Genomic DNA, 23,901 nt, shown 5'->3' with positions numbered 1-23,901 from the left:
AATTCTCATGTGGCAGGTGTGTTCCAAATGACACTACTGCTACATTGGTAATGACACAGCCCAGTTTTTCACCAACCCATTGTGAATTAAACTGGTAGATACAGTGGGGTGTATGGAAAAAGTAGTAAATTTGGGCTGAGAGGTCAGAAGATTATTAATGTAATGCCATTTGCTTTTTTCAACTTGAAATCCTCTTCTCGGAGTTGATGTTCCAGGAATACACCAGACTGCCTCCAATTTTTCCTGCCAATAGACTTTCTCTTTTTCAAAAACAATTTTATTGCTACATTTCTTGCAGCATCCCCAGCTATATAGGCAATTAGTTGGCACATATCAGACTGTTGTGTGGGAAGCCTGGCTGAGGATAGGAGGACAACACGTTCTTTCAAATTGGCAGTGTTTTACTTAGATGGCTTTCCTTTGGCACAGACCTCAAAATGAATGCAGCTCATACCAGAAGAGCAATTTGAATGTCAGGAGCCTAGCTAGCATTGCAGGATTTCGAATGCTCAGATGTGCTTTGCTCGTTTCCTAACCTCAGGATATTGGTGCCAACTATTGCTGTGTTCTGTAGGGGGCTTTTGGTGCCTTACAAAAGATCTGTGAAGATTCTGCTGAGCTTCTGGATAGTGATGCTCTCAACCGGCCTCTTAATGTTATGATTCCAAAGTTCCTCCAGTTTTTCAAGCACTGCAGCCCCAAGATTAGGTATGTACCTGCTTTTCTACTGATTCCTATTCTGTGTTCCACAAGTTGAGAAAGATCAACCCTTTTTGATATTACGCATGTAGTGGAGTTGCCATGCTTATTCCAGAAATGGAAACTGACTTAAATTTTAATCTGTTTTTGGCCTGTTTGCAGTGCAAACTGTTTCTTGGTTACCCAAAACAACTGCATTTGAGCCAACAGACAGAATACATTGATCATTTATTGGAGGTGAGTAGTAATTGCTGGGTCAACTGGTTTCACAGCTATTTTTCCTGTCTCTTCTTTAGGTCCCATGCCATTGCATGTGTTAACCAGTTCATCATGGAAAGGGCCCAAGCCTTGATGGATAACATAGACACCTTCATTGAGGTGAGGTGGATTTCTCCCGGCCAGTAGTTCTTGAAAATTGAGGCATCAAAGTCCATGGCTGTTTATGTATTAATCACAGAGTTCTTGGACTTCATACCTTTTAGGGGATACTCTTGATGTTAGCTCATTTACCAAAGAATCCCTGAACATTTGTCACTGATCTCTATGCATTTACTGCAGGTTGTGGATCATGTTCTAGGGTATACACTAGTTTAACCATGGTGCTGTCCAGACCTCTTTGGCCTCACTGTTGCTCCGTGCGAACTAAAAGTGTGTTTTAAAACAGCAGCTACATAATGGCAGGAAAAGTCAGCAGGGACAGTTGAGCAGGGTTTTTTTTCCAGAGAAGCCTAGCACAATGGCTTTCAACCTTCTTCGTTGTTTTGTTCACTTGAGGCCAGTTTTCCCTCTGCAGCACTCATCATATCTGCAGTTTCCTGCTTGTGATTGTAGAAAGTACCAGCTCTTAAAGCATTTGTCTAGTACTTAAATCTCTTTTTTAAAAAGAGAAGATAAGGATTTTTAACATTTGTATACTTAGCTTTCTGTCTCAGTGACTTCTTTCTACTGCAGTAACATATCCATGGCCAGAGGCAGCCTTAGGAAATACAGGCTCCACAACAGAGTGAAAGGTATTTGGTTCTTAACACCAACATACTCCTTTGCTTCAGGTCTAGTCAAACATAGTATGGCCCTAGCTATGCTTCCTGAGACCAATGTTTCGGTTGTCTTGCGCTACCTCCGCACTTGCAAATGTGCAGGCAATGTCTGTAAAAATCTCAAAATGTTAATAAGATAGAACTGGTAGGCCTTGTATAGCTGTCCCTCTATACTTTGTATGCTTTCTGATTGCATTCCTCTTACACACGCCTGTTGCCCACTAACTGTGTGTCATTTTGTCACCACACCTTCACTTCCCAAAAATACAAAACTTTTGCAGAGAACTTCATATGTAAAATATTCACATTTGTGTATTTATTGACAAAGAGCCCTGAGCATAATGCTTCTCTGCACAAGAGAAGAAGCTCTCTGGCCAAGATGTGGGAATTCTAGAAGAACCAGCTATGTATTGAAAGGCACTGGTTGGGGCAGTTGATGGGATGGTGGATTCTTAGCTTACATTCTTTTTCTGGTGAGTATTAACTCTGTCTGTTCTTGGCAGCACCTCTTTGCCCTGGCAATAGATGAAGATCCTGAGGTTCGAAAGAATGTTTGCCGAGCATTGGTGATGCTATTAGAGGTGCGGATTGACCGACTGATTCCTCACATGCATAGTATCATCCAGGTAAGTGCCTTTCCTCTACCAAGCAGGTACCCCTATAATCCTGTCTTGACATGTACTCGGGAACACTGTAGCGTAGCTTGGTGTGAGCTCACAGATTCTTGTGATACCCTCACTAGCTGGCTTGCTACGCTGGTAATTTTTCTGGCTATTTCCTGTTTCTCCCATTTCGACAGTCTTTTCAGTGATAATTTTCAGTGTTGGCTGTCTTGGTTTTGTTTCAGCTGCTAGGACATATGACGATTATGTAATAATTAATTTGTCTAGAAGTGCTACTAAGTCCGGCTGAAGGTGATAACAGCTGATCTGGATTTTCTTAGCAGACTCACCCACATAGCCGCTCTGGGTTATCAACCTCTAGCAGCCCAGGCAGGAAATCTGTATAGCTAATTTGAATGCACCTTTTCCTTTCCTTCTTAGCGTCTCCGCTGTTTCCGTTTCGATTTCCTGCCAGCCCATGCAGATATCATTTGTTCCTTCTACATATTTTATTGCTTGCTATAATATTTCCTACTGTTTTTTCCTCAGCTTTTTTACTTGAACTTCAGCATTTTTCCTTCTCTTCTTGCTCTATAAAAGAAAAAAAATCACTTTTAGCTTGCTTTCTTTTCCCATAATCTTCCCCTGTCCTGTTGTCTATGGGCCCGGTGGGAAAGTGGAAGGAAGCAAGCTCCTCACAAGAGGAGCTGAAGAAGCATTGAGACAGTAGCTAAAGCTATGCTAAATCAGCACCTCTCTCACAAGGCACGCTGAATGCCTGATCAGGGATGCTGCTGCAGAGTCGAGCTGATCACAGCAGGTGTCTCCTTCAGAGGCATTGAGGTCAATGAACCCGACTCCCCAGCGATCCCCAGGGGAGACTCTTCCTGAGCCAGAGGGGAGAGGGGATGCCTCTGTACGAGAAGTCCCCTCCCGCTGCCTTCCAACGTGAGTGAGCACTTTCTCAATATTGGAGTTGAAAGGCATTGGTATCGATAAGAACATAAGAAGAGCCTGCTGGATCAGGCCAGTGGCCCATCTAGTACAGCATCCTGTTCTCGCAGTGGCCAACCAGGTGCCTGGGAGAAGCCCGCAAGCAGGACCCGAGTGCAAGAACACTCTCCCCTCCTGAGGCTTCCAGCAACTGGTTTTCAGAAACATACTGCCTCTGACTAGGGTGGCAGAGCACAGCCATCATGGCTAGTAGCCATTGATAGCCCTGTCCTCCATGAATTTGTCTTAATCTTCTTTTAAAGCCATCCAAGCTGATGACTGCCAGAGGCCCTCACTTGGCCCTGTGAGTGAGAGTCATGATGCCCTTTTGGGAGAGCCATGACATTTTTTGCCTTTGGAGTTGTTTAGGCCCCTTCCTTCCACTCAAGTGGTTGCAGATTCACGGTTTGGAACTGAAAACCCCAGGTCTCCCTTGTCTCCAGGCTTTGTCAAGGCAATTAAAGAGGCACTTGGTAAGGAGGCAGATGGTAAGCATAGGCATAAGTTCCGGAAGCACCGAAAGCACTTCCCCTCTCCAACAGGTTCCTCCTCCCCCGCCACTGCAGTAAACCCAAAAAGTCTCATAAGAGAAAAGCTAAGACGACAAAAGCAGGTCCCCAGAAGACTCTTTGGAGTTATCTCCTAGGGATTGGCCTCCCCCTGGTGGGGGAGGGGATCCCCAGCTTCCCACCATACCAGATGGGGGGGTGCCACAGAATCCACCAGTGGAGATACAAGCAGTAAGCATCCCAGAAGATGATCTTACTGTTCCAGATGTTAATCCTGCAGAGACTTCTGTACTCTCTTAAGCCCACCCCTAGTGTGGTGCTTGGGAGGGAGGAGGGACATTGGAGTCCCATGTCTGACTAGGAGGGTATCACATTCCCTGCTCCTGAGCTTTGCCTTCTCAAAGAAAAAGATTATGGGGTGCTGTTCCAGAAAGTCCTTTCTACTTAGAACTAAAGCACTCAGAACAGAACTCTGAGGAACTCCTCCACAAAGAGGCAGCAGTCCTTTCTGCTTTGGTGATATCTTCTAAGTCAGTCCCATTATTCGAGTCATTTAAAGGGTTAACTGTAGCAGAAGAGGACACCCTCTTAACCAGTAAAAAATACACAATGTATACCAATGAGCTAACTTAATGTATTGCCTCCCTCTGTTTGGTGTCCATGGCTTGCTTCATGTGGATCTCCCAACAAATGGCTGATCCAGACTTGGATACTACCAAGTTATTACCTTATTGTGTAAACTGATGAGGGCACAGGAGTTTGCATATGCTTCTCTAGATACATTGATTTTCACAGCTGGGAATATGGCTCTGGTTAACTTATTGGATAGCTGACAGTGGTTCTAGAAATAATCTGGCTGCAGCTGCTTTCAAAGGATTCATTCTGTTTGGAGAAGAAAATTTAAATAAAATCCTAGTTGAGACAAATGACAAGCTATACCTTTGGCCCCCGAAAAGGTTATAAGTGTCCTAATAAAAGACCTTATTTCTTTTGCCTCCAAAGAGGAGATTTTCGTTAGAGGCTTTTGTGGACAGCGACCAGTTCACGTTTCACCAGAAACCTGGCCTGGCTCCAACCAGCCCCGCCAAGGGAACAAATTCTGACACCAGGCCCCAGAGGTCAGGGGCAAGCTGCAGGACTTTACCAAGGTTTGGCAGCAGACAACCTCAGATGTATGAGTAATACAAATAGTGTCCCAGGGACTCAGACTGGAACTCTCATCTTTTCTACTCAATCATTTCTATCCCACACCAGTTTTCAAAGACCAGGTTAAGGCTCACATCATGTCACAAGAAACGGAACACTTCCTATCTGGAATGATAGAGCCAGTCCCAGTGGGGGAAGAGATGTTGGGGGTCTACTCTCACCTGTCCTAGTCTCCAAGAAAGGGGAGGGGCTCTCAGGCTGTCTTTAACCTCAGGTCCCTCATCAAGATATTCTTTACAGGTGGTTCCATATGGAAACGTTAAAATCCATCATGTAGGTGTTACAATTGGGAGATTTTCTTGCATCCATAGGCCTCAGCAGGCCTGTCTCCACGTTCCAATATTCCCAGCTCATGAGAAATTTCTCAAATTCACTTATGCAAACAGATATTTTCAGCACAGGACAATGCCATTTGGGCTATCTAAGCACCTTCACTAAATTGGTGGCACACCTCAGGCAGCAGCAAATTCACATTTATCCATCTTTAGATGATCTCTTGATCAGGTCTCTGTCACTACGTCAAGCACAAGGAGATCTTCTGTGACTGCTACAGTGCCCAAGGAGTCACTGGTTCCTCATCAATATTGAGAAGAGCCACCTGGCTTCCTCCCATCAGCTGATCCATCTGGGGGCCTTGATAGACACCTCCACAGGGTTCATCACCCCAACCCCAGACAGACTAGCCAAGATTCAATCCACAGTCCAGGCCCCTATAGTTTGCTGTTCAGTGGATCTGATGAGCTTGGCTCTATGTGCAGACACCTGATCTGCATAGATCTAATCCTGTGGGCCAAGGCTCACACCAGGCACCTATAGTGGCTCCTGCTGCCTCCCCAGGCAGACATAGTAGCCAAATTCCACAAGCCTACCCTCTTGCCCACAGCTCTCAGGCAGTCCCTCAAGTAGTGGTTTCTACACAGACATATCAAAGGAGTTGTAATCAAAGTTTTCCAGTAAATCATAGTTGTGACAGATGCCAGTCTTCAGGGCTGGGGGGCCCATGGACTGCAGCACACGGCCCAAGGGATATGGGGCATAGGAGAGGAAGGACACCCCATAAATTGGCTGCATCACAGGGCAATATCCCTAGCCCTCAAACCCTTTAGGAATATACTACTTCACAGGAATGTCTTGGTCCTAACCAACAATGTCTCAGCCATCACATTTGAACAAGCAAGGTTCTAGATTGTGTTCCCTTCAGCTGAAGACGCAGGGCATCATGGAATGGGTGAAACAAAATTTGGCCTAGCTGACAGTTCAACACATCAAAGGGAAGGTGAATGTAACAGCAGATTTTCTCAGCAGATGTGTGATCCTCCCAGGGAAATGGGTCCTCAACATCATTCAGACTCATCTGGTCCCAACTGGGCCACCCAATCCTTGTCGTCTTTGTATCTCATTTCAGCAATAAGACTCCACATGTTTGAAGAAGGCTAGGACTGGGGAGGGCAGCTATGAGAGAACTAGAAAAAGTCCTCAGATGCAAAGATGTATCACTTAACACTAAAGTCAGGATCATTCAGACTGGTATTCCCCATCTCTATGTATGGATGTGAAAGTTGGACAGTGAAAAAAAGGGGTAGGAGAAAAATCAACTCACTTGAAATGTGGTGTTGGAGGAGAGCTTTGCAGATACCATCGACCGTGAAAAACACAAATAATTGAGTGTTAGAACAAATTAAACCAGAACTATCATTAGAAGCTAAATGATGAAACTGAGGTTATCATACTTTGGACACATAATGAGAAGACATGATTCACTAGAGAAGATAATAATGCTGGGAAAAACAGAAGGGAGTAGAAAAAGAGGAAGGCCAAACAAGAGATGGATTGATTCCATAAAGGAAGCCACAGACCTGAACTTACAAGATCTGGGCAGGGTGGTTTACAACAGATGCTATTGGAGGTTGCTGATTCATAGGATCACCATAAGTCGTAATTGACTTGAAGGCACATAACAACAACAAACCAATCCCTGGGAGTGGAGGGAAGGGTGCATTCAACACCATGTGGCCCCGGGACCTCCTTTTGTCTTCCCTCCGACTTCACTTAGATTACTGCAAAAGGTCAGGGTAAAACAAGCAGAGATCATACTGGTGGCTCCTCAGTGGCCCAGGAGACCATGGTTCTCCAACATTCTATACCTAGCAGTGTCTCCACCGCTAATGCTTCATTAGCTGCAGATCATCTCACACGAGCCCATCAGGCATCCAGATCTGGAATGGCTCAACCTAATGCCTAGAGATTGAGTAGCAGACACTCAGCAAGGCAGGACTTGCGCCAGCAGTTATAGATGCCATGTTAGCATCCAAATGGGTGGCCACTAGCAGGTTATATAAGGCAATGTGGACAGCATTTGTCAGGTAGTGTAAGAGAAAAAAAGTGGACTTTCAGAAAGCTGACACTCTAGACAATTTAAGTTTTCTACAAAATGGCTTGGACCAAGAAATCCAAAAGCTGGAACTCCCAACTTGTGGCTCTTTCTTCAGTCTGTTCCAGGCCAGCATGGCCTGTCCACCCATGCTCATATTAAGTGCTTTTTAAAGGGGCAGCTCTACTTTTCCACCCTGCTATTCACAGTCTTCCTTCATGAAACCTTCACAGAGGTGCTAAATGCCCCATTTGAGCATCTGGCCTCGGTCTCCCTGAAACTCCTGGCTGTCAAGGTAGCTTTCCTGATGGCTATCACCGCAGCCAGGAGGGTGGCGGAACTTAGTGTTTTGTCAGTTCAGGGCAACCTGCATTTGTCATACAGAGAAAGTGGTACTCGGAACTAATCCTCCTTATATTACTAAAGTTAATTCCACCTTTCATGGGTCTGAGGAACTGATCCTTCCTTTTGCCCTCGCATCCCTAAGAAACGTTAGGGCACAAATTGGATGTGACCCAGGCACTGAAAATTTACATTAAGTGCACCAAGGTATTTAGACTAACCACTAGCCTGTTTGTTTCCTTTCATGTTTCATCTAGGGGGACGAAAGCCCAACTGGCAACAATTGCCAAATGGATAAAGGCCTGTAGTGGCCTATCCTATGAGTCCCAACACCTTTGGGCTCCCAGTCAGATCTCAGCTTACTCCACCAAGGTTGCAGTGATCTCTGTGGCATTAACAACTTAGCAGTGCTGACATCTGCAGAGCGGCCACCTGGGCAGTGCCATCTACTTTTACTAGACACTGTGAAGTGGGCACATGTGCTTCAGCTAAAGCGGCCTTTAGGCAATGTGTCCTCCAGTCAGTGGTATTTTCCCAGTGAGTGGAACTGCAAATTCCCACCCAGTGGACTTAGGCTCTGGTAGGTCCCAGAGCGTGGGTGAGTCTTGTAGGAAAATGAAATGTTGGTTGCCTACTGTGAAAGGGCCTTTTCTAGCAGACAAAGCCCGAATAGCTGGCCCTGCACTCATCTGGTCACTGCTGCAACACATAGGTTCTTACAGTTAAGGTTAGGTGTTAGTGCATTTTTTTTGTGGGCATGGCTCGGTTTCTATGTTGTTTCTAACTCCACAGGTGCACACAGGCTTAGGGCTTGGCTAGAATGGAAACTGAAACAGAGGAGATGCTGAGAGGGAAAGGAGGAGGATCATTCAAATTAGCAATAGAGATTTCCTGCCTCGGCTGCTAGAGGTTGATAACCGAGGGTGGCAATGTGGGTTTCATCTGCTAGAAAACGCCCTTTCCCGGTAAGTGAGCAACATTCCGTTTTGTCTCTTCATAACATTCAATGTTAGTGGGGTAATACTGCAACCTAGTGGACATAATTATACTACTTGCTCATTGGAGGGTTCACTTCTATGGATTGATGCTATTGACTTGGCAGGTCACTCCAAAGTACTGCTGCCTTTATCAGTAACTGTCTTTGACCCAAAGTTTTATGTTAGTCCTCTTATCTCCTTCCTAGTACATGTTGCAGAGGACCCAGGATAGTGATGAGAATGTGGCACTGGAAGCATGCGAATTCTGGTTGACCCTGGCTGAACAACCCATCTGCAAGGAGGTGCTGTCTTCCCACCTGGTGCAGTGAGTAGCTTCGCTTCTGCAACATAGCACTGCTTTTATTTCAAGGTGCATGTTATAAAGCCTGGATTTGTTTATTATTAAATTTGTACCTGGCCCTTCCTCCTAAAGGAGGCCAGGGTGGCAAACAGCAAAAAAATCCATATAAAAACCTTTAAAAACATATAAAACATTTAGAAGCAATCACCTACCCTCACAGTTAATCATTTCACGGTTGCTATGGCCAGTATCTCTCAGTCACCAAATGTAAACAGGAATGTTTTTAAATTTCTCCTGAAAATCAGTAATGAGGGAGATGGGTGAATGTCACCAGGGAGAACATTCCACGAATGGGGAACCACCATCAAGAAGGCCCTGTCATAGGTCAGCACCAACTAGGCAGCAACCAGAGGCAGTGGCACTACTAAGGCTTCCCCTACTGATCATAGGGCCCAAGGTGGTTGATGGAAGAGTTGCTCCTTTAGGTACTTGGGTCTCAAGCCGTTTAGAGCTTTCTGCACTTGTACTAACACCTTGAATTGGGCTCAGTAGATCACTGGCAGCCAGTGCAGAGTTTTCAGGACCAGTGACACATGGTCCCATTGATAAACCCTACTAATTGACCTAGCAGCGACATCCTGCACTAGCTACAGTCTCTGGACCATCTTCAGTGGCAGCCCCACAGACTGCATTACAGTAGTCCAATCAGGAGGTCACTAGAACAGGAACAACTGAGGCCAGGCTATTCCTGTTCAGGAATGGCCATAGCTGATGAACCAGCCTAAGCTAGGCATAAGCACTCCTAGCCACAGAACTTGCTTGAGACTCCATTGATAAGTTGGAATCCGGGAGTACTCCCAAACTGTGAACCTGCTCCTTCAGGGGGAGTGCAACCACCTAATACCTGGAGACAGGAACCACACATGGCAGCTCCATGTAGAATTGAGCTTCAATTTGTAGTCCCCATTTAGTCTGTCAATACTTCTAGACACTGGTACAACACCTTTCTAGCATCTCCAATTCAGATTGAATGAGAGGCAGAGCTGCATGTCATGAGCATATTGATGGTACCATGCTCCAATCCCTGGATGACAGGTTCCAACAGTTTCATATAGATGTTAAATAGCATAGGAGATAAAATGGACCCTTACAAGACTCCACAGCTGAAAAGCTACAGCACCAAGTTAGAATCTCCTAGTACTACTTTCTGGTGACAGTCCTGCAGATACGAGCGGAACCACTGTAATACCATGCCTCCAACTCCCATCCCTCTGAGTCTTTCTAGAAGGACGCTGTGGTCAATAATATCAAAAGCCACTGAGACATCAAGAAAACCAAGATGTTTGCACTCCCTCCCCTCTAGTCCCCCAAACTCTCTCCTGATAGAAGTCATCAATCAAGGCAACCTCAGCTGTTTTGGTGCCAAAACTGGGCCTGAAGCCAGATTGAAATGGGTCTAGATAGTCTGCTTCCTCCAGGCTTATCTGTGTCTGGCTGGCCACCACAATCACCTTGCCCAAGGAGGGAATATTATAGACTCAAAAGTAGTTTTCTAAAACCTCTGGATCCAGGAAGGGCTTCTTCAAGATGGGCATTACCACTGCTTCTTTCAAGGCAATGGGCATAACTCCCTCCTGTAATGAGGCATTTACCATTCCCTGGACCCACTCAGTTAATGCCCTACTACTAGATTTTATCAACCATGGTGATTGGAGATTGGCCTCACCACCTCGAGTGTCCTGTCCATGTCATCGGGATGCAACAACTGAAACTGATCTTGCAGGTTGAAACTTGACTGTGCTCCCAGGGTCTCTAGCAGACCTGGGCTAACTGTGGAATCAGGTTTGGCACAGATCTGAGCAATTTTGCCCTCAAAGTGTCTTGAAAATATTGCAGCAGGCTGTTGGATGGTCCATTGTTAGTGATGGGGCATTGGTGTGCCCCAGATGATTTACCACTCTAAACAGCTCAGCTGGGTGATTCACTGCATATGCAACAGGGCCTGAGAAATAACCTATTTTGCTTTGCTTCCACATAGAGGGCAGCACAGTTGACATTTAGTACAATGGATCACAGAGACTCCTGGATATTTTTGATCTATTACTTAGATTTAAAGGGTTGTCTCTGTGAGGCTTGGACATGAGTATGCCCGTTATCCCTATTGGCACTTGCTGCTGTTATTGCATCATTTTGTGGCAAGAACTTTGTGCAAAAACAAATGAAGGTTAAAAACTTGTGTGCTGGTAAGCTAGTTCTGCTCAGCTGAGGTTTGTCTGTAGATTCATAGTTCAAGCATATATGCTTATAGTCTTCTCTGGGGATCAAAAAAGGCTATTACCTTAAAACTGGGCTAGAAGGGCTTGCAAGTTAGATAATTGGAGAAGCAGAACCCTTCAACATTCCTTTCTTCAATTCTGCTTTTTCTGCAGTTCACCACTACTGGTAAAGATATGGAGGAATTGCCAGATATGTGCAATATGGCTGAATGCTGAAAGTTGGGACAGAAAGGGAATTTTAAAATAGGAGAGGGAGTGGGGGAAATGGTTGCTGCTGTGAAGTTGCTATGCACACTTGTTGCATGCCTGCAGTCACCTACTTCTCTGTCTAGCTTGGCAGCAGAGAATATTTAGCTTATTGTGTTGGGTTATAATTTACTGTTGGACTGGTCCATCTGGTAATAAAGCCACTTACACTGAGCAGCGTGTAGATGTTTGCTTGCTGCAAGGAAATCGGAAGTGGTGGGGCATTATGTGAACCAGAAGCTACCAAAATGCCACCCTTGCACAAACATTTTTCCTTCTATTTGGTAATGGTTAGCTGCAGCACTCACTGTGGTTTATGTCATTCTTGCTTCAGGACCCTGTTGTTGAATAACTTTTTCTCCCCCTTCTATTGACAGATTGATTCCAATATTGGTGAACGGAATGAAATATTCTGAAATTGACATCATATTGTTAAAGGTATTCGTTTTCCCCTTAGGATTCAATATCTATTTCTACCCTTTTGGGGTTTATGTTCCTCACTTACAGCCTATTTACTGAGCATACAGATCCAATTAGAAAACTTCTTAATATAATACATAACAGTAAGCAAACAAAGGAGCCACTCAGTGTTTTGTTTTTAGATAACTTTAAAGCCTTTGATTGTCCCGAACCAAATTATTTTATTGAAGTTGTTAAACAGTACGGATTTGGCCCTAAATTTACAAAGATATTGGAACAAATATACAGTGATTCAACAGCTAAAGTGAGAATAAACAATTTTGATTCTAAACAAATAGTCCTCTGTCAGGGAACAAAGCAGGATTGCTTCTTTCCCCATTTCTGTTTGCATTGGCAGTAGAACCTTTAGCCGTAAGACTGAGAACAGTGCTACAGGGAGGAGGGGTAACTATTAAACCAAAAGGAACATGTAATTGGGTTATATGCAGATGACATGGTCTTATACACAAGGAATCCGCTGATAACAGTACCAGTTATAAAGGAGGAGTGAAAACAATTTAAGAGAGTGGACAGTCTTAACGGGAGATTTTGAAAAATCAGAAGTTACATTCTTCAAAACTCCTCCAGAGACACAAAATGAATTTACTACAGTAATTAAAATTCTGGTAACTATAACAATCTAGATAACTAGGTATACAAATGGAAAAAAATTAATACATTATATGAAGTGAAATATGGGATATGCTAGAAAAACAAACAAAGATGTACAAAGATGGAAAAAAATTAATCCTCCTGTTATGGATAGATTAACAGCAGTTAAAATGCTTGTGCTTCCATGACTATTGTTCCTATTTCAAACATTACCTGTTTGGATCCCCCCCCCCAGCCAAATTAGAAAATGGCAATAAAAATGAATAATTTTATATTTGGATCAAACAAAACGCGTGTTAAAAAGTCTGTTATATGGGTTGGCAATTGGATGTGGTTAGGGAATACTGAATTATGCAGCCACAAGAGTGGCTGTATATTATAGCCAGCATGGATTTTTCACATTCTGCATGTTAAATTGAAAATAACCCCCATGCCTTTCTGATGCTTCCCATAAGCTAATTTCAAAACAAAATCTTATGAAACTTAGGGTCCTGAACTTAGACATGCTTGCTTAACAACCCTCTAAGTTTTCATGGTGATACACAAAACACTTAGAGAGAAGCTAGGGTTCAAAGTGTAAAATGAGAAAAAAATCCAGACCCCTGTTGGCTTTTTTTCTGTCAGTGGTCTCATAATTTGTTGAAATTAATTAAAAATCAGCCATGTTCACAGAGTACCTGTAATCCTATTATTGACCTTGCCCCTTACTACGACCATTATCTTCTCATCTATCAGCCATGCATTTTTTTATTACTTCTAAAAAATTTAACATTGGAGTCTGTGATAGCACAGACATACTCCGTAAGAACCAACTGTCAGTGTTCTAAAAGTCAGACTAACAGCTGTTTGGTTTGGCTAATCCAGGAGCCACACCCATGCAGACATTTATTCCACTTTTAACAGTCATGGCTTCTCCCAGAATCCTGGGAAGTATAGTTTGTGAAGGGTGCTGAGAGTTGTTAGGAGACTCCTATTCCCATGGCAGAGCTCCAGTGACCAGAGGGGTTTAACAGCCAGCCTCTCTGCAGGTGATTGTAGCTCTGTGAGGGGAATAGGCATATCCTAACAATTCTCATCACCCTTCACAAACTACACTTCCCAGGATTCTTTGGGGGAAGTCATGGCTGTTTAAAGTGGAATAAATGTTTGGTGTGGACGTGGCCAGGGACAGCTTTGGTTTAAATTTGGGCGGGAGACTACGTGTGTGTGCTGTAGAATAAAAAGGTGGGGGAAACCCTGAAAAATAATACTGTTCAGTGTTTTCCTTTTGGAAAGGAAAGGGGCTTTCCCTCTGCCCAGTGCACACCCACCCATTCTCCTCCCCTCCTTATCCCTCTCCCCTCCACCTTCCTCCCTACCGTTCCTCCCCCCCCCCCGGTCAGTTTCCCCTATCCTATGCATGATTGCTGGAGAGTAAATCCCATTAAATCAGTAAGCATGCAAATTATCAATCCATTCTCAGCAAACTTGAACAGGATTGCATTTCTTACCTCCCAAATTAAAAAGCAGAGAAATTCACCAATCGGCAAAAAACTTTGTGGTTTAAGAACGTACCTATAGCCAACAGATATTTCTATCAAACTTTAAAAAGCAGGGAAATTGGGCATCTATAGTAAATACACCAGGGGAGCAAGAGATCTGACCTCCTGTCTGAGATATGTACTGCCCTACAATTTTGTAAAAATGCAAACAATTTGGTTTGATCTTTCACAGTTCTATTCACTTCCTGTGTAGCTTGGAATAATTTAGTAACGTGCCTATTGGTGAATATTGGTGATATATATTTTGAGACTTGCCAATTAATGCATATGATATCTTTAATTAAAGAAGAGAAAGGTATAATGGGTGAGGATGGAAAATCACATCATAGAGGACACCCCATTAAGTATGATTCCTCTCCTGCAACATGAGTTCAGCATAATGCAATGAATTAATAATAAATTCATATATATAATGTACAAGATATGGTTAAGTCACAAACAAGGGAACTCTCACTGAAATTAGCACATAGCTGACATTTAACTCCCCAACAGCTCTCATTCATACATCCAGGATCCTTTCCCATGTGCTGGCGAGGATGCCAAAGGACTGGCACCTGGAACCACATATGGTGGGAATATATAAAAGTAAAAGACTTTTGGGAGAAGATCTTTTCAGAGATTTCATTAATAATTACACAAAATATTTCTCCCTTTCCTTATCTGGCTCTTTTGAATCTGGTCATCGGTGCTGATAGATGAAAAAATAAAGAGCTGGTCACACATTTATTGACAGCTGCAAGGGCATTAATAGCGAACCATTGGAAGGTATTCAACCTGCGTAGTTTAGATTGCTGGTATAAGAAGGTCTTGCAAATAGCCCTGCTAGAGAAAATATCACACAAGCTGAGGGCATCTGGGGGCAGAAAATACACAAGATCAATTCTTAGCAATATGGCAGGACTTTATTTCTTATACAAATGGTGATACACACAAGTACCCAATACCCTCAGTCTATGTAGAAATATGGCGCAGATGTATAGAAGTTTGTGGTAACTGGGTAAATGGAAAAGGGAAAAAGGAAATAAGGTCAGTTAATCAATTGTAAAGTCTTGATTCCCTGAATACATGGAATAAATCAGTAAGTAATTTAGCACACTTGTAATGTTCTAAATGAATAAGACCAAAAAAAAATCGTTTGACTATATACATGGAGGTATGTCTTTTCCTGCTCCTGATTGTAATTTATAGTTTGTATATTAATTTAACTTAGTTCCTTTTTTCCCCCTTTCTTTTTAATTTTTTTCTTTTCCTTTGTAAAAATTAATTAGTTATGAATTGTAATGTTGAAATAGCGAAAGAAAAGTATGATTTTGGGAGGAAAAAAACAAATGAAAATGGTTTGTGTTATACCATCGTCAGAAGACTTGGATCTCATTCTTTTTTATGCCATTGTCACTACTGACCATCTTTGCTGGCACAGCACATGGCAGGATTGTTGCCAAATCTATGCAACTGAAGTAACGTCCTCCAATAGAACAGCTAGGAAACTGTCCCCCTGCTTTCAATTCTGATAGTTGAAGAGCTTCATTCTGTAAGGTTGTCTGTCTTCTAACAACCACAGTACAAATTATTCCTTGTCCCATTCCTACAATAGAGCATACTAAGTAACTGTCTGGCCCCTTTAGTTCATTAAGCTGTTCATATGTAGTGGGCTTCTTAAGATACTGACTCTGCTGTATTGAAGCTGGAGAGATAGAAGTTGCCAGAAGCTGTTCAAAATGTGCAGTGCAGTGGGCTAGAACTGGTACTTCTCTACTCCATCAGTCAGCTTTATGTTGACTGAATAAATATGTCTTTAGAAGAGAGGTTCTTTTTAGGATTACGGACTAGGATTTTAGGATAGATTAGATGAGTTCAAACACCTATATTTTCATCTGTCTTCTGAGTTTCTTGACTGAATGGAAAGCCTGGTGAATTTAAAACTATGCTGCTCTGTTTAGCATAAGGCAGGACCAGTCTCTTGCTATGAAAGCTAAATGCATATGTGTGTGCCTGCACCCAAACTAATGGCAAAGCTCGCGCGTCCATGGAAATGATGCATAACCTTCAGCCTGACAAGAGTGATGGCTTGTTGTATTCATACTGTCTGATCCATGGAGTCATGATTTGAAGAGTCCAGAGAGGCTTGGAGGGCTTTCCTTTCTTTGATGGCGTTTAATTCAGCATTAAATGACTCCCCCACCAAGAATAAAAGCTGAAAGTGCATTTTTCGTCCTCCTTGTTTCTTAACACACATCTACCTCACAGAGGATAGTAACCATGCAGATTTGGGATATAAGTCAGCACCTATATTGGAAGGACCACTGAGATATTGTACTGTTTTGCAAGAGGTCATTTTGCTAGCTGAGGAGATTCACTATGAAATGAATATCCATATGCTCCTTCTCTGTTGCAGGGTGACGTGGAAGAGGATGAAGCCATCCCTGACAGTGAGCAGGATATCAAGCCTCGTTTCCACAAATCACGTACAGTTACCCTGCAACATGAAGAGGAACGGCTACAGGACGATGAAGATGGAGAGGATGAAGATGACGATGATGACACATTGTCTGACTGGAATCTGAGTGCGTAGGGGAATCAAATCATGCTGTACTCTTGGGATTGGAGAGAGCCAACCATGAGGGTACCAGGAGCCAGTTGGGGAGCACTGGCCATGTACTGTCTTGATAGCATTTATTGTCATTTCAGAAGTTTGGGAGCAGATGGAGGCTGTCCCAGAGTCTGTCCATTGTAATTGCTTCTGACCAGTGTAGATGTAGCCCCATGCATGTGAAATTATTTCATATTATCTTTAGTAAGCTGTTCTATACACTGGAGAAAGAGCCAGATATTGAAAACAAGTTTTCTTATTCCTATGAGCCAGTTGAAGCTCTTTGTGGACTATTTTCTTTGTCCATTACTGACCAATTTGTTTTACGTAATCTGAGGGAGTGGAAAAAAGATACACACCAGATGAGATTGTATACCTTGGAGTTCTCCTACCCCTAAAAGAAACTGCCTTGCATGTTTATCCTTATTGCTTTTTTCTTGCATTTCTCTTCCCTAAAAGGTTTCCTGTCCCTGAAGAGTTTGCTATATGCAAGTGACAGGGAGCCATTTCCAGCTGGAGAGCTGGATCAAATAGTGGCCTAGCCTCTGTGTGCCACATTTTGGGTGGGTGGCACTGTCCACCTGCCAGTCACCTGATGTGATCATTAGTGGCATAAGGAAGAATGAGATCTATTTGGGAGCTCCCAAGTGGAACCAGTCCCTCCCAAAAGCAGTGGGGCTCATAATCAGCTCCAAATTTTAGTTCCAAACAGTGCTGAATGCAGTCCAGGACTGTAAAGGAATAGCCTAAAGCTCCTGATTGTTGCTTTGCAGTTGTGGCTTTGTCCACCCTGGGCCTGATGTAATACATTGTCAGGTGAGCAACAGGAGTTCATGACTAGCGCAGAACAGCCTCGCTGGTCAAATTGGGAGGCGTGAGGGGCCTAATTGGGCTCACAGACTTGAGGTTTACCATCTGTGCTCTGTGCAGATTCTACCGCATAGTCCCATGTCTCTTATAGGGAAGTGCTCTGCTGCAGCCCTTGATGTCTTGGCCAATGTCTTCAGAGATGAACTCCTCCCACACCTGCTTCCACTGCTCAAGGGGCTACTCTTCCACCCCGAGTGGGTCATCAAGGAGTCGGGAATCCTAGTTCTAGGGGCCATTGCTGAAGGTGAGTTCCACAATTATTTGACTTAACCAGGGGTTTGCATGAAGGCATTGGCAGCAACGTTATGTAAACAAGGAATTGACAGCCTTAGGTTCTGATATGCCCAGATATTATGCTGAACGTGTTTTCTTGCATTTCTAGGTTGCATGCAGGGCATGGTTCCCTATCTCCCTGAACTGATTCCTCATTTGATCCAATGTCTCTCTGACAAGAAGGCCCTAGTGCGCTCCATTGCCTGCTGGACTCTGAGCCGCTATGCCCACTGGGTTGTGAGCCAACCCCCAGACATGTATCTCAAGCCTCTAATGACAGAGCTGCTCAAGCGGATTCTTGACAGCAATAAGAGAGTGCAGGAGGCTGCTTGCAGGTAACCTGTTCATGGCATTGCTTCAGTTGATGCACTTCTGAACAAGTGTATGTATCAGTTGGAGGCTGAGAGGGCCTGAATATACTTCTGTGCTAATGGTTCCTTGCCACCTACAGCCATGTCTGCTTGAACTTAGAAGTATTTCCCTGAATATTGATGCTTTTGCAGAGTCATGGTTATGCATTGGGGTGGGGCGGAACCAAGTAGAGAAGCTCTGGCAAGCTAGAGCAGGTATAATGTGTGAAATTTAAAGAGCACCCTTAAATTGGTACACAGCTTGCAGCATTGTTTCAAACTTGGAACCACATTAGATTCTGTAGTATCTCTGAGCTACAGATCTTTCCTCCTTAGACTCTTCTTCTGCCATTAATGCTTTCTTTGGATGTGATGAAGAACTTGAAATTTGAGCTCTGCAATGACGGTTCATGTATTCATACTGTCTGATCCAAAGAAATGCCCTTATACTTCAGATCAAAGGTGGCATAGGGCTATAGTTGACTCTTGTGCGGTGAAACTGCTCTCTTGAGCGCCCAGGAGAGTTGAAGCTAGCCAGGTGTCTGTGGATTTCAATTTTTCCGCTTCTGGTGCTAGTCTCTCTTAGTCCATGCCCACTTGTTTTCTTATAATCTTAATTTTAGTGCATTTGCCACCCTTGAAGAAGAAGCCTGCACAGAGCTTGTCCCATATCTCAGCTTCATTCTGGATACTTTGGTTTTTGCATTTGGGAAATACCAGCACAAGAACCTGCTGATCCTGTATGATGCAATTGGCACCCTGGCTGATTCTGTTGGGCACCACCTCAACCAGCCGGTATGTGCATTCTTCCTGTTGTCATTGGCAGTGGAAACAGCTAGCGTTTAATCACCATGACTGGTTGTGTTCTCTCCTCACCTCTTATCAAGTGCTGTCAGCACAATCTTAAATTTTAATTCCTGAATGTATGGAAATGTAAAAAGCAACTCCTTTCCTTTCATTAGAGTGATGTTACAGAACAAAATCACTGATTCAAATCCCTTTTTAAAGATGGAAATTTCTAAACTACATGTATAGCACATGTAATCCTCCTCTTTAAGAAACCCTGCTTGGTAATACAGGCAGACACGTGAAGCAAAAGGGATAGTAAAACAAATCTGGTCTCCATCAAACCTGTTTCCATGGTGCCAAAATATTGCACGTGGAAATTCTCAAGAACAGAAGCCCAAACATGCTCTATAGTTCACTGTTGTTGAAGCTGCTTGAGTAACATTGGGAACTTTCCTAATGACAGAAAGAATATTTTGAAAGGGCATTGTGGTATAGTCGTTAAAGTGATGGATCAGGGTTCATATCCTCACTTGCCCATTCACTGGATGAATTTGGGCCACTCTTTGTCTCACCTACCTCACATGGTTGTGAGGATAAAATGGAGGAGGAACCATGTAGGTTGCCTTTTACTCCTTGGGGGAAAGGCAAGCTAGAAATGTAGCAAACAAGCATAGTTCAGTGGAAAAGAACATGTTTTGCATGCAGATAATCTCAGACTTGAACTCTAGCATGTCATATTAAAGGGTCTCTGGTGGTGAGGCCAAGAAAAACCAGTCAGTAGCTTTCAAGAGTCTTGGGTAGAGTGTATTTGGATAGGTGGACTCATGGTCTGACTCAATACAAGGCAGCTTTGTATTTCCATTGATGGAAATGTTACCGGACAGATTTTCAGTCATTTTCAATTATTTTTGTTTTGTAATTTTGATTACAAAATAAGGATGAAAGGTGCTGTGGTGTGAGCCTTAACTCCCTGAAGTACCATACCAGTTATTTCGATGGTGACACGACACTGTACAAAAAGTGACCTTAGTGCCATGTAGGTGGAGATAGCTACAGGTTCCTTGGAACTATATTATTAAGCAAATGTAGGCTGTAAGTACCAGTAAGGCAAAATACTGGTCTTGTGTGCCTCTACATTAAATATTTATTTTTAATATTTTTGAAAGGCAAAAGGACCACAAGCAGGCATACTTAGTAGTCTTATTTATCTAGCACATTTTCCCCACAGACACTTTTTCAGCTTTCTCATATTTGGCTAAATGTCACTGTGTATCAAGCCTAATACCCTCTACTTGGCGAGGCACAATTATTTCTGGTGGCTGACACACAATTTCCCCTGAAATGATGCCCCATCATAGTGGTTGGAAAGCTTCGCAAGTAAATTTTTGCTTTGGTTCAGCGGAATTCTAGAAGCAGTTCTGACCTGACAGTCGTTCAGTTCTGAGCCCAGAAACAGTGATGACTAGTGAAATACAAGACATTCGAAACCTGAAGCAACATGCTGAGTATTTTTCAGTTCTGAAGGATTCTGGGCTGACTTTGTGATACTGGCGGTGGTTGGGATTGCAGCATGGTCATAACTGGTCTCCTCTTCCCCAGGAATATATCCAAAAACTGATGCCACCACTGATACAGAAGTGGAATGAGCTGAAGGATGAGGACAAGGATCTCTTTCCTCTCTTAGAAGTGAGTGGGGGGGCCATTAACAACTTCAGTAGGCTCTAATACTTCAGTTGAAAGAACTAAGTTTACAGTGCTTAATGAGCATGCCTCTCTGAGTCTAAAGCAATGTTTTTCTGCAGTCTAATAGGAAATATTTAAAATATTGTGTACTGGAAATTAGTAAATATATTACTGATGCATATTGAGAAATACAGGCAATCCTGTTCCCTAGCAGGCTACTTTGTCCTTAATGCACAACTTTAGCTGCTTGAAATAAACCCAGTATTTGTTTTTTGACCCTTTTGTGACTGAGTGATACTAAGGGCAAGAAAATGTAAATGCCACATGGTCCTTCTTGCATGTCTATTGAGTTGTTGTCTGTTCTTTCTACAGTGTTTGTCATCGGTAGCAACCGCACTCCAAAGTGGCTTCCTCCCATACTGTGAACCTGTCTACCAGCGCTGTGTGACACTTGTGCAGAAGACTCTTGCCCAAGCCATGGTATGATAGGCTGTCTCTGTTGAAAGCATGCTGCATAATACTAATATACCACCTTTCATTTAAAGAAGAAATACTAAGGTGATACACTAAGATGTACACTAAATGTTGGAGAATCTAGGTCCCTGTAACACGGAGAAAGGGGTCACATATGAGCAAATCAACCATAACAGGCAATAACTACAGCCATTCTTAACCAGCATTATACAATCACAAGAGGGGCTATATACTATAGCCAGCATGGATTATTCACTTCTGCCATGTTAAGTTGAAAATACCCCCATCCCATTCTGCTGCTTCCCATAAGCTAAATTCAAACCAAAATCGTATGAAACTGACAGTCCTTAACTCAGACATGCTTGCTTAACAACCCTCTTAAGTTTTCATGATGATACACAAAACACTCAGAGAATTCAGAGTTCAAAATCTACAAGAGGAAAAAGATTCAGACTCTTGTTGACCTTTTTCCTGTCAGTGGTCTCATAATTTGTTGAAATTAATTAAAAATCAGCAGTGTTCACATAGCACCTGTAATCCCATTACTGACCTTGCCTCATCCTCTGATACTCATCTTCTGCAGTTTAAAAGTTTTAAAAAATGCATAGCTAATTTTTAATTAATTTAAGAAATTTAACATTGGAGTCTATGACAGCAGGGACATGCTCAGTAAGAACCAACTGTCAGTGTTCTAAAAGCCAGACTCCTAGCTGCTTGGCCTGACTAATCGAGACCAGTGGCCAGAGTGGTTTAACAGTCAGCCTCTTTTCTGGTGACTAGCTCTGTGAGAGAAATAGGGTGTCTCCTAACAACTCTCAGCACCCTTCACAAACTAGATTTCCAAGGATTCTTTGGGGGAAGCCATGACTGTTTAAAGTGGAATAAAGGTCTGGTGTGGACGTGGCTAGGGAGAGCTTTGGTTTATATTAGGTGGGAGACTACATGTGTCTGCTGTGGAATAAAAATATGGGGGAAACCCCCAAAAATGATAGTGTTCACAATGTTTTCCTTTTGGAAAGGAAAGGGGCTTTCCCTTTCCCAGCGTCCACCCACCCAGTCTCCTCCTCTCCCCTCTTTTTCCCCTCCCTATCTCAATTTTACCTATCCTAAGCATGATTGTACAGGAGTAAATCCCATTGAACTCAATAAGCATGCAAATGATCAAACCTCACATTCCCTTCTGTTCCCTCCCTCCTGCCCATCTTCTCTCACTTACTTTCCTCCTCCTCTCACCACTCAAGCCCTCTCTCCCTCCCCCTTCTCCTTCCCCATGGTCAGTTTCACCGATCCTAAGCATGATTGCATAGGAGTAAATCCCATTGAACTCTATAAATATGCAGATAATGAAATATGCCCCCTCCCACCTGCTCCCATTTCCCCTCTGTCCTGTCTCCTTCCCCTGTGGTCAGTTTCACCTAAACTAAGCATAATTGCAGGGGAGTAAATCCCATTGAACTCAATAAGCATGCAAATGACCAATTCATTCTCTGTAAACTTGCACAGGATTTCATTTCTTACCTCATGTATAGGCTGGTGGGCAATATAATTTAATATAAGGGCAAATATAAAGCTGCTTTAGGCATGGAAATTTGTGTGTGGTTTCCCTCTCCTTTGAGTCTTGGTACCTGTCAGCATCTGCAATGATTTAGCATCTTGGCAGCATGCCAGATGGTCAAAGGATGGCCAATGTACCCAATTAGCTCGTTTTGGCAGCAAGCGAGAGGTCAAAGAACAGTCAGTGGTTAGCTCATAGCTCACCTGGTCCTTATCTGGGGACTAACGAGCTACCCTTGCCAGGGAGTGGTTGGACCGTTTGATGCATTGCCAAGGATAGCAGCTCTAAGTCTTATCTAGGAAGGCTTAATGAGCTAAGGCTGCCAAGAGAGAGTGGCTTTCAGAGGTCAAGATGATCTGTTTGCTAGTAGTCTTAATTAGCGCAGTGTCTTTCATTTTGAATGTATAATCAGTCAAGTGCCTTGATGCTTAGATCAAATGCTGTGATGCTTCGAAGATGGTAGACATAAGCTATTATCCATAGAATTGCTTTGATGCTTAGCTTGATATAGAACAATTAATCATGTATTATGCCAAGAAGTGATGATTTGATGTAAGATAGCAGCTAATCATGTATTTGTCACTATTTTGCCTTGCCAAAGATTTTGCTATACAGGTGGGCCCCACTTTACAACACTTCACCTTTCGGCATTCTGCTAATGCGGCGGATTTCAATTAGGGAATGTCCCCTCTTTAAGGCGCTTGTTTCTCTTTTATGGCGGTTTTTGCTTATCGCGTGCCATTTTTGCATCATATTCGCACGATGCGCACCATTATCTTCAATGGGTTCCCCTTTTCGGCGGCAGTCCAGAATGGAACCTGCCGTATAAGCGGGGCCCGCCTGTATAAGTCACCCTTGTTTCCCAGTGCGCTGTTCAGACTGGTCAGCGTTCTATGCAAGACCCTTGCAGTCTGATCCATTGGGTATTCATGCTTGTTATTACTCAATAAACTCTCCTTTGTTAGTAAACCTGAGTCTGTCATATTGATTCCTTGGTATCTCTCAAACCTGAGTGCCCAGGGCCTGGTCAATACACCTCAGGGATTAAAAAGCAGAGAAATTCACTAAAAGACAAAAAACCTTGCGGTTTAAGAATGTACCTATAGCCAACAGATATTTCTATCAAACTTTAAAAAGCAAGGAAGT

At 43.2% G+C, this 23,901-nt stretch overlaps 1 protein-coding gene and 1 non-coding gene across 4 annotated transcripts in view; both read left to right on the top strand.

The window, feature by feature from the left end:
* TNPO2 (transportin 2) overlaps nucleotides 1-23,901 on the top strand; it is a 48,142-nt gene that overhangs the window by 9,176 nt on the left and 15,065 nt on the right. For all 3 annotated transcript variants that reach the window (XM_061616716.1, XM_061616715.1, XM_061616717.1), the window contains exons 6-16: nucleotides 575-708; nucleotides 996-1,077; nucleotides 2,240-2,362; nucleotides 8,943-9,061; nucleotides 11,937-11,997; nucleotides 16,567-16,735; nucleotides 17,723-17,875; nucleotides 18,014-18,239; nucleotides 18,878-19,049; nucleotides 20,643-20,729; nucleotides 21,099-21,206. In XM_061616716.1, coding sequence (XP_061472700.1) covers nucleotides 575-708; nucleotides 996-1,077; nucleotides 2,240-2,362; nucleotides 8,943-9,061; nucleotides 11,937-11,997; nucleotides 16,567-16,735; nucleotides 17,723-17,875; nucleotides 18,014-18,239; nucleotides 18,878-19,049; nucleotides 20,643-20,729; nucleotides 21,099-21,206 — 1,434 coding nt within the window. The remainder of the gene's footprint in view (nucleotides 1-574; nucleotides 709-995; nucleotides 1,078-2,239; nucleotides 2,363-8,942; nucleotides 9,062-11,936; nucleotides 11,998-16,566; nucleotides 16,736-17,722; nucleotides 17,876-18,013; nucleotides 18,240-18,877; nucleotides 19,050-20,642; nucleotides 20,730-21,098; nucleotides 21,207-23,901) is intronic.
* LOC133382665 (small nucleolar RNA SNORD41) lies at nucleotides 18,618-18,688 on the top strand. The gene has a single exon (XR_009762048.1). It is a non-coding gene; the product is annotated as a small nucleolar RNA SNORD41 (small nucleolar RNA).

The sequence above is a fragment of the Rhineura floridana genome, chromosome 3, assembly GCF_030035675.1.
Source record: "Rhineura floridana isolate rRhiFlo1 chromosome 3, rRhiFlo1.hap2, whole genome shotgun sequence".
NCBI classification, from domain to species: Eukaryota; Metazoa; Chordata; class Lepidosauria; order Squamata; family Rhineuridae; genus Rhineura; species Rhineura floridana.
Note: the sequence above shows the minus strand (reverse complement) of the source record. Positions and strands in the feature narration are given on the sequence as shown.